The sequence below is a fragment of the Amblyomma maculatum genome, chromosome 1 (genome assembly GCF_055883805.1).
Source record: "Amblyomma maculatum isolate TAMU_Amacu chromosome 1, ASM5588380v1, whole genome shotgun sequence".
In the NCBI taxonomy this organism is placed as follows: Eukaryota; Metazoa; Arthropoda; class Arachnida; order Ixodida; family Ixodidae; genus Amblyomma; species Amblyomma maculatum.
The window spans coordinates 337542780-337554188 of NC_139344.1; the positions used below are offsets into that span (position 1 = coordinate 337542780).

At 42.5% G+C, this 11409-nt stretch overlaps 1 protein-coding gene across 1 annotated transcript; it reads left to right on the plus strand.

The window, feature by feature from the left end:
• Positions 1–37: 37 nt before the first annotated feature.
• LOC146207530 (mitochondrial import inner membrane translocase subunit Tim17-A-like) lies at positions 38–11132 on the plus strand. The gene is made up of 7 exons (XM_084588277.1): positions 38–136; positions 1404–1503; positions 3524–3587; positions 3923–4051; positions 4162–4197; positions 9853–9927; positions 10808–11132. Exons 1-7 carry the CDS (start codon positions 111–113, stop codon positions 10876–10878), a joined length of 501 nt encoding a protein of 166 aa, XP_084444403.1. The 5' UTR covers positions 38–110; the 3' UTR covers positions 10879–11132.
• Positions 11133–11409: the final 277 nt, after the last annotated feature.

Consider the following 11409-nt stretch of genomic DNA (forward strand, 5'->3'; position numbering starts at 1 on the left):
ATTATGCAACTTAATGTCATACAACCACAACATTTTTCTACTCTTTCAGTTTAAGTACAGTCTGGCGGTCTGGCTAATTTCTTCCTCCTCCCCCTCCTCCAAAAAACAACATGGAAGAATACGCACGTGAACCATGGTAAGGGGGATTTTTTACCGATTAATCTCGCAACAGTGTAGCAGATAATGTTTTGTTAAAAGGTACACTTCAGTCAGCAGTCAGGAACTGTTGTAGCCGCACGTCTGCTTTCAGAACAAAGGGTATTTCACTCAAGGAGACCGGCTGCTGTGCTGTTGCATCATGGTAGGCAGTGTGTGGCCTTCTAACTCATAGAAGGCATTCATTAAATTTTCTCCGCTGAGCTTTTGCTAGGCTTTGACTAGATACTTCTTGGCACAAACCTGGCTACGGGCACTGTACGGGATGCGTAACTAGATCGTGGAAATGTGTTAAACTATGTTTTTTTTGCCAGCATGATCTGCTCGACTGCGCATCGCCTCTTAGCGATGTCACTCGCGGCAGGTGGCCGCTTTCAGAATCGAAACATTTATGTGGATCCCTCAGTCAGTTAAACATTCGTGACAACAATATTGTTTGCCTGAACATGTTCAAATGACCACATTCATCCAAGGTCACAAATTGAGTCGTTAATTCCCGTTCCACATGGTGTTCACCTTGTCTCAAGCTTAGCTACCTTTCTTAGGACAGAAAAAGGCCAAGGGGACTGGAGTTCGGCTGCATAACCAGGGCACCTCTGATTCAGCGCCGATTAGCTTTCGAGTTTCTTGAGGCTTCACTTCTGAGGAAACCAGCCTGACATTTAGTCATATTGCAGCCACCTAGGCGAGCATTGCAATTCGTGCTTGTGAAACAACAAAAAAGAATGCCCCTTTTGGTTCTAACACTGTATGCTAAAATGGACAGTAAAATGGGCACATTGAGGCTTTGGCAGTGTGCAAAGAGGTAGATGTTCTTTCCAAGTGAATGGTCCCCATTATTTTTTTTTTTTTTAAGCTTGCCTTCTTTCCATTGGTTGGCAGCAGCTCTTTTCCTGAAAAAAAAAAAAAAAAAGCATGTAATATTTATAACAACAATGCATTTTATTTATTAATATGTATGCCTTACTACATCATTATTTTTCCACTACATTGCAATAATTGCCTATGCATCAGTCATGGTCAAATATATCTGGACATTGAGCCGAGGTTAATAATTAGCATTTACTACAAGCGTGTCACAAACACCACAATTCCTGAATGACATGATTAGGACTGGGGCATTATACTGGTCAGTAACTGTTTGACTGCATGAAATCATTCAAGGGTAAAGTCATTATGGCCTGATACATATTCAGTCTTCTGTCACATTATTGCATATTGAAAGCATGTTATATCTTCTTTTCCAGCCCATGGCGCATTGTAGACGACTGCGGTGGCGCTTTCACAATGGGCGCCATTGGTGGTGCTGTATTCCAGAGTATAAAAGGCTTCAGAAATGCACCATCGGTAAGTCAGGACATCGGTAACACATTTGATCTGCTTTGTAAATATTATCACCGACAAACCTTTGACATAGTCAGGGAAGGTTTACTGAGACATACTAGGATGCACTAGGCAGCAAGTGCCTGGTGTAGAATCGAGTGATGGACAACCGGGCGCAGAATTCATCCTTGCAACGTGAATAACTTTGGACGTCAGATGTTTAGAGCTTGTGGAGAACCTCATATTAGCGAAGAACCTGTTCAGAGCATCATCTCGTATGGTTTGGGCTCCAAACAAAGACTTGTTTGCCAAGCTGGTAAATCACATTGTTATGGAGGATGGTTATAGCGGTCAGAATCTTCTTGCTAGGGCCGGCTTTTCTGCCGAGCAAGTGCCGAGCGCCCGTGACAGAGTTGGGACTATTAGGAAGCCACATTGTATCAAGCATGGCTTGGACTTCGTAACCATGCACTAAAACAAACTGAGTGAAGCGTGTCATTTCATGGAGCTCAGCAGTAGTTGGATTTGCTTACGAAATGATGTTTTATATATGCAAAGGTGTGTTAACGGAGAATGACATCCCAATTCCGATGATCCGCACTTACATATGCTGAAATCATGGCGGTGATCATTTTCTTGCGACATTCATTGTGTCCATTTGTTTGAGTCTGGCAAGAAGTTGTTTTTTGAGGGACTTGTGCCGCTCAGTCTCATAACCTATGTCAGCTGAACAAATGGCTTCGGAAATAGTGTGGGAGTACCTCTGGTGCTCTGATAGTGTAGGAGAAAAAACATTGCGCAGCTACATGAGGCAGGAGTGCCATTTTAGAACGGAAAGCACGGTGCCAATTTTCTGCTGGACGGTTCCCGGTCACATTTGTCCACCTTTGATAGTAGACACTGAGTAAATTGAGTGATGAAAAATGTGTGGCATGTTGCAGCCATTCGAGGTAGTTGTCAGTTTGCGGCAGAGGATAAACATCTTTTCTGATGTTGTGACTTCTGAGTGATGCCTGTCTGGCCTTCGAAGTCAAAGCAGAACAGTCGGAGAGAGAGTCGATAATGCTCTCTATGCAGAGTGTATGATTAGTCAGAAGGTTCTCATTGGTTTTAATGGGAGCATTTGGTTCTTTTACTCGTAGCATCCTCCTCTAACTGTGCCTTAACGCAGCTACACACAGTGAAGAGGACAATAAAAATATGCTGAGGTACATGATACCACTGCTCGATAGTTAAGCTCCGCCTCAATATGTGCATGACGTTCATTTCTTTTATGCCCGCGTCCTACATCTAAAAGTTAAGCCTGCAAATTGGTGACCTGAGTGTGATGTGAACATACGACCTTCGGACTCTTCATTCTTCTACAAGCAAACCACTGGTGTAGTCAGTGAAGGTTTATTGGGACATGCTAGGATGTGCAATGCAGCAGGAAGCTCAAAAGAAGACAATCCCCAACCCCTAGCATGACTAAGGCTAGTCAGGTGTTGTCACATTATGCAATCCGACCTCATGAGATTACTACCCAAATGATTATCCACCTATCTACAATATGTGAAAAAATAATGCGACAAAACATCTGTGAGCTGTATGAACAGTCTGCCCATGACATTGTTATTGGCAATGGGCTAATTCACTACAAAAGTGTTGTCAACCTGTGCTCAGCAAGGGGTTGAGCAATTATTAACATATTCTGGTGGCAATACAATTTCAAGGCTGCCTGTTCTGCAGACTTCCTTAATCTGCTCTCCAAGTTTCTAGTTCTTTTACTGTGCTTGTCAGTAGCAGATTTCTTTTATATATATATATATATATATATATATATATATATATATATATATATATATATATATATATATATATATATATATATATATATATATACATATATTTTTTTTTTTTTTTTTTTTGCAAATAGCACTTCGCATAAAAAAAAGCTTCATGTTACTTCGCAGTAAACCCTTAATTTATTTTTATCTAGATCTTTGCTAGTGTGCCTCAGTTGTTCCTGATTACCTTGGCTGACAGAATGTCGCCTTTCTTCTAGGGGGTGAACCGCAGGCTTCTAGGCAGTTTAGGTGCAATAAAAGAAAGAGCTCCTATCATAGGAGGTGAGTAGACAACTTGTGCTTGATCCATTATTGTTTTGAGTCTCAAGTCATACTTGCTTGATGTTGGGCATGTTAGCCCACGGAGCTCCTTTTTGCTCTTCATAGAGGCTTTTATCCACAACACTTATTGTTACGATGGATAAGCCAAAATAGCCTTAATTTGAAAGGGTCTCTGTATATTATGATTGTACAATTTGATTATGCAGAGTAATCAACTGCTACAATGTTTCTTGCATGGCAGGAAAGTTTTGCATGAAGAGAGATTCTTTCTCTCTCTTTCTCTTTGTGAACCTGTATTTTGCTAGTAACTTAGAGTGCTACTGTCGCCTTTGTAGGAAACTTTGCAGTGTGGGGTGGCTTGTTCTCGACAATAGACTGCACCATGGTGAAGATTCGCAAAAAGGAAGATCCATGGAATTCGATCACGAGTGGTGCACTCACAGGAGCTATATTGGCCGTTAGAAGTGAGTATTGTACATTGTCTGTGCAGGCACATCTCACTGCAAATTTCTCTCTATTTGTGTTTAGGATCTCTGCTCATTTTTACCAACTTTTATTGCTTTAATTTTGACAGATGGTGCTGGTGCAATGGTAGGATCTGCAGTTATAGGTAAGTCTCTGTTCGACTTAGTGCAAATAAGATCAGGTTTAAAGGGTACAGTTATAGTTTTTCACGGTTGAGTTGTGTGCATGCGTGTGCCTGTGCCTGCCTGCTAGATGCCATCCAGAGCATTGGCAGTAAATAGAGCAAATATAGGTTTCATTGATGATATTGTGCTGGTCTCTGGAATTTTTTGGATAGCTTTTAGGCCACACTGTCTCAAGCTACACCTATCTTGGCAACCAATTTGCTCAATGTAGATTTAATACCTGCGCATTGCAGGGTGTAAAGAAAGTTAAAATTTTTGCCTTAGTGTTCTTTCAGGGAAGGTGGTTGAAGCAAACGTGCTCGGTGTAATGGGATGCATCAACTGGCATGACATATACTTTATGCGTCATTCATTTCTAGCAAAAATTACTTCTTGCATTAATACAGAGCTTATGAGGGTGCTTATTTTATGAGGATGCATGTCTGCAGCTTTTTGTATGTGGTGTTTATAGTGCCTTTCTTAGGGTTTTCACATTGATATTTTATTTCATTTCATTTATTTTCTCTTAAGGGCCTGAAGTCATTACAAAAAGGGAGGAAGTTTAATATGTTTAACATTCTTTGAAAATGCTGAAAAAAAGGAACAAATAGGAAAACATAACGAAAAAGCTGCAAATAAAAGTAACGATAGCAAAAATGACTGACAATATTTGGCATTGGCATTTTATGCGGGCCAGTTCAGAAAACAGAAGCTTAATCTTGAAGGTTGTAGAATGAGAAGGCACGGCACTTTATGAAGTACTCATGTGGAAAGGGAAGGGCGTAGCAGGAAATGTTTAATAAAATACAGGCATTGAGAAAGTGTGCAGACAACAGCTTCCTACTTGTGAGGTTGACATGATGCACTCATTTCAATGCAAAGCAATAAGGATTCACATTTTGCACTTCTTAGCAGTGGCGCATTTGGTCCACTGTTTAGCGCTCTGCCACCAATGAAATATTCCACTCTCAGAGGAGAGAGATCACATGAAGAACTTGTTAATGCTCAAGTGGCATATCAGTGACTGGCTGTTGAATTAGAAATGCAGGGGAATAGGCAGCTAGACATATTAATAATGCATGAAAGGCACGCTGAGGCGAAATAGAAAGGGGTAGCCCAGGGACGAAGCACTGGGGCCAGCAAGACAGTGGCGCACACTGTCTGGTGAAGAAGGAAGGAGCAACACAGGGAGATTGCTAAATGTTCAGTGTAGTAGAACTTCGTTGATACATTTCCGGTTCATCTCGTTTCATACGCTCAGAATCGCAGGCAGTAATGCATCTCTTATAGAGTTACAATATTTTTTTTCCTTGAATACATTCCCTAATAACATGATTTCCAAAATACTACGTTGGAAAGTTTGACAAATTGTGGTCGTATAATAGATCTTGCAATCAACCGGACATGGCTAACAAATGCTCGTGACAGAAAAACCAATCAGGGGTGCTCTTTCCAGCAGTGCCTAGTGCAAGTAGGCAAAGCATCAAAGAAAGCCAGCATATGCGGCGCCGATTCCCAGGGAAACATGTCTTCATGAGGAGAAATGTAGTGGCTTCTTTACGGTACCTTCGGGGAATGAGTGTGAACCATTTGATAACTACAACTATGCGCTTACATGCGAGCTTGCTGGGTCTGGGGACGCAGCATGAGCAAATATGTGGTGGCTGTAAGCTATTGCAATGGCTTCTTTATGGTTCATACTTAACCAGCCAAAAGAGGAGACACAGCAAACAGGAGGACAGGACAAGGCTGGACTATCAACTGAATGTTTATGATCGGAAGAAAACAACGAAGACTCCTTCCGAAAAGCTCGCGCACAACCCAACCGGTGGAATGCAAGACATTGGGAAGAAGATGAAGACGAAAATACAAAGCCAATTCAAAGTCAAGGCCTAACTAACGACTTTTCTAAAGGTCAAATTCCTTACAATGAAGGCTAACCGACGCCTTAGCCACACACTTGTCCTCGGCTTTAGCAATGTAAAATGCCTCAACCAACTCCCTGCAGAGTTGATTACCATTGCTGTAAACTACACCCGTATTATTGAAGTCAGACGCACAAAGGGACGGGTCATGCTTCGACTTACATTCTCGGGATTGCACATGTAGCCCCTCCCAGAGAATTAGAGTGTTCCGTCAGGCGCATATTTAGACATCTGCCTGTCTGCCCGTAGTAGCACCGGCCACAATTCAACGGAATGCGGTAGACCACATTCTTTCTGCAGGTGGTGAACTTTTTCTTATGAGACACTGCACAACGAAAACTATCACGAGGTACACTGTCGAGCCCCTTTCTAACTCTAGCACACAAGCCTCCTATCTTGTTTCTCGCTGTAAATACAACGTCAACGTCGTACCTTGCCGCCAGTTTCTTAAGTCGGTGAGAAATGCCGTGGAGGTAAGGTATCGCAGCCACCTTCTTTCGTCGCGTCGTCACCCTGCACCGTTTTACTCTTCCTCAATTGCGTTAAAACACGTTCTGACAGACGAGCGAGATGGATAGTTGGAAAGCCTGCCGCCAACAACTTCGAAATTTGTTTTGAAAAAGCATCTTCGACACGGTGATAGCAAGATTTACGTAATGCGGACTTGATGCATGCGACCGCCAACCCATCCTTTACCAACCTCGAGTGGTCCGATTCAAAGCTAAGCAGAGGCTTCCCTGACCTGGGACTGTAGCTCCAACACACGTGATTGTCTTCAAAGCACAAGTCCAAATCCAGAAACTGTATATGGTGATCTTTTGGAAACTCATACGTAAAAGACAGACCCTGACCTTGCTCTTTGAACATTCGTAACACATCTTGCGCCAAACTATCGAAACCATCCTTATTCAAGAAAATAAGGTAGTCATCAACGTAGCGAAACGCTACTATACCGATGGCGTCCAAACCTGGCTTCAATGCGGTGTCAACTTTAGACAGAAAAATGTCGCTGAGCACAGGAGCTACCTGCGAGCCAATGCATACCCCTGACTTCTGGATGTACGTGCTGCCTTGCCAACAGACGAAAGTGGAACTAAGGTAAAAGGATAACAGCTCCAAGAAACTAGCAACCGATATACCGCACGCATTAATGAATGCCAGTTCATCATTATCAACAGTGATGCAGTCTTGCACACACCTTAGAAGTCCGTTCTGCGGCAAAGAATAATATAAGTCCTCCACATCAATGCTCATTGCAGAGCAGCTACCCGGATTTCTGTCCATTAAAATTCTAGCACCTTAGAAGAACTCGGAATCAAAAATGGGTCCTTAACTTTTAACATCTTTAGATGCTTCTTCAAAAATCCCGAAATCTCGTACTGCCATGTTCGACGTTCCGAAACAATGGTCCTGAAAGGTATGTCCGTCTTGTGCGTCTTCGCCAAGATCCGGGTAGCTGCTCTGCAATGAGCATTGATGTGGAGGACTTATTCTTTGCCGCAGAACGGACTTCTAAGGTGTGTGCAAGACTGCATCACTGTTGATAATGATGAACTGGCATTCATTAATGCGTGCGGTATATCGGTTGCTAGTTTCTTGGAGCTGTTATCCTTTTACCTTAGTTCCACTTTCGTCTGTTGGCAAGGCAGCACGTACATCCAGAAGTCAGGGGTATGCATTGGCTCGCAGGTAGCTCCTGTGCTCAGCGACATTTTTCTGTCTAAAGTTGACACCGCATTGAAGCCAGGTTTGGACGCCATCGGTATAGTAGCGTTTCGCTACGTTGATGACTACCTTATTTTCTTGAATAAGGATGGTTTCGATAGTTTGGCGCAAGATGTGTTACGAATGTTCAAAGAGCAAGGTCAGGGTCTGTCTTTTACGTATGAGTTTCCAAAAGATCACCATATACAGTTTCTGGATTTGGACTTGTGCTTTGAAGACAATCACGTGTGTTGGAGCTACAGTCCCAGGTCAGGGAAGCCTCTGCTTAGCTTTGAATCAGACCACTCGAGGTTGGTAAAGGATGGGTTGGCGGTCGCATGCATCAAGTCCGCATTACGTAAATCTTGCTATCACCGTGTCGAAGATGCTTTTTCAAAACAAATTTCGAAGTTGTTGGCGGCAGGCTTTCCAACTATCCACCTCGCTCGTCTGTCAGAACGTGTTTTAACGCGATCGAGGAAGAGTAAAACGGTGCAGGGTGACGTTGGTGTGACGACACGACGAAAGAAGGTGGCTGCGATACCTTACCTCCACGGCGTTTCTCACCGACTTAAGAAACTGGCGGCAGGGTACGACGTTGACGTTGTATTTACAGCGAGAAACAAGATAGGAGGCTTGTGTGCTAGAGTTAGAAAGGGGCTCGACAGTGTACCTCGTGATAGTTTTCGTTGTGCAGTGTCTCATAAGAAAAAGTTCACCACCTGCAGAAAGAATGTGGCCGGTGCTACTACGGGCAGACGGGCAGATGTCTAAATGTGCGCCTGACGGAACACTCTAATTCTCTGGGAGGGAAGGCGAGTTCCAATCTTGCGCTACATGTACAATCCCGAGAGTGTAAGTCGAAGCATGACCCGTCCCTTTGTGCGCCTGACTTCAATAATACGGGTGTAGTTTACAGCAATGGTAATCAACTCTGCAGGGAGTTGGTTGAAGCATTTTACATTGCTAAAGCCGAGGACAAGTGTGTGGCTAAGGCGTCTGTTAGCTTTCATTGTAAGGAATTTGACCTTTTAGAAAAGTCGTTAGTTAGGCCTTGACTTTGAATTGGCTTTGTATTTTCGTTTTCATCTTCTTCCCAATGTCTTGCATTCCACCGGTTGGGTTGTGCGCGAGCTTTTCGGAAGGAGTCTTTGTTGTTTTTTTCCGATCATAAACATTCAGTTGATAGTCCAGCCTTGTCCTGTCCTCCTGTTTGCTGTGTCTCGTCTTTTGGCTGGTTAAGTATGAACCCATACCAACGTGCCCAGTCATCAACCTTGTTGAATTTCTTTATGGTGTAAGGGGGTGAAGCATCCGGAAACACTCAAGAAAGCGATCCCGGCTTGTCATTGTCTTCTACGAACTGGATTGGTCACTAAAGCTCCTCTGCGCTTAAGACAACGCAAATATGGTATGAATTTTGCGAGAGCTTAAAAACGAGCTATGTATACTGGATGTCTATAAATGCTAATCTACACTTTCATGGAGTGATAGTCTGAATTGTAAATGCATTTTTACCTTATCAGCAGTTAAATTTTTCAAAATTAGGCAGTTTGGATCATACTTTTTGCAGGATAACACTTTTTTTCTTCCAGTATTTAAAGAAAGCCTTTTCAACGAGGTTTTAGTGTATTTAGAGCACCGTTTGGAGATTCTAAAGCCAAGTGTAAAAGAAGTGCTGCATTTCCATATTGCAAGGGACAATCTGCAAGGAAGGTAACAAATATACACAGTATGTAAGCAGTAGTACAAACACTTAGATGCACGCTTTCATCACTTTTTTTGCGATGTGCCTTGGAACACAGCTGCACAGCACTGTCGTTCAAATGAAACTTTAAAAACCAGCTTCTACCACGGCCTTCCCCGATGTACTGCAGTCACTTTTTTTTATTCAAATTCAGATCTCTTGTGCAGAGGCACCATAGTGTTAAGATGTATGTTGCACATATGATGATACCAGCGTATCACTTCTTGTCTAATCAAGTCTGTTGTACTGTTACTTTTCAGGTGGTGTTTTGCTGGCCTTGATTGAAGGTGTAGGAATTTTGTTCACCAGATACTCAGCAGAGCAATTCAAACCAGGTGAGAAGACATTGCAAGCAGTCGCACGGGTTGATCTTAGTCTGGCTGAACTTAGAGAGACCAAGTTTGAAAATTGTTGGCAAATGTGTTCGGTATGTAGAATGAATGCTTTTGAGCATTTATACCAGATATAGAGTCCTTGGAACAGGGCCAGTGGTTTATGATTTTTTTTTTTTTTTTTTTTTTTTTTTTTTTTTTTTTTTTTTTTTTAAATCATGCTTTTCAACTTCAACTGCTTGATCAGCGCATAGTGACATATTTCGGAACTGTTGTTCTAGAAGGTATACATTGTAGCTATGGTGACAGCATGTTGTACTGGCCGGCAAACGCTGTGAAGTTCGTCTGTTTTTGTTGCTGCATGAACACCTAGGGCATGTGCAAGATAGAACAGTGCACCACCGCCACGTGCACAAGTGAAACATCAACAAATGATTGGCGAGGCACATTTCCCAACTTGCATTTACCTCTTCTTCCTGGTTCATTGGCGTTTCTCCTTTACTGGGGTGGAATAAATTGGGGGGGGGGGGTATCAGAAATTCTTGCAGTGGAGTAACGATTGATACAATACCTATTACTCTTCCTTAGCCTCGGCAAGTGCCATTTCATACTGACTTTAAGTAAATATATACTGGCAAAGCTTATGTAATATTCAGAAGCCCAATATTCAGCAGTCAGGTAAAGTAAACAAATGGATATTAAGGGAAGGAAAACATAGCTGCGGGTTGCAGGGAGCCAAAGAAAAAAAATGCACATATAAATTCGTAGTTCTTGGGAGGTCGGGTGGAACAGTAGTGTATTCAAAAGTATGATGATGGTGATATGTGCGTGGGCTGTAACTCAGTTTTTTTTTTTTCTTTCTTTAACTTTTTTCTTTTTACAGTGAATCCACAAATGGAGGACCCATCTCAACTTGGAGCGTCACCATTTGGTGCAAATTCGCAGTACCAGTAAATAGGAAAAGGCCTGTGCACAAGTAGGACTGTGTGGTGTGCTGGACATACTGTACTTGTGGCATGTCACTGATGCGCACTTTGGACGGTCACCAACTGTAGTGTTGACAGAGGACATTAATTAGTTGCCCATGAGCATGGTTTGATGTGCATATTCAAAACCATATGGAAAGTTGTCCACTTCTTCCAAAGAATGCCAGACCTGTGATGCAGCACAGTCAAATGGCATCTCTAATAAAAGAAAAGAAGTAGTCATTTTATTGTGACTGTGTTATTTGTGACTCTACAAGGCACTCTACAAAAAGAAGCATATGGTGTCACTGCACATGGGCCATCGGAGGTGCCAACATGTCATTTCTAATACATGTGCCGATTGCTCCCAGTTTTGACAGCTGAGCATGTTAAATCTGCTTTGTCCTTGTCTATACTCCAATTCATACATCAGGTACAACGCAGCGAAAGCTACTCAAGTAGTCCGCAAGAACAAAAAAAGGAGGCATATCATTACGCGCTCGTTTTGTGGCCGAGTGGT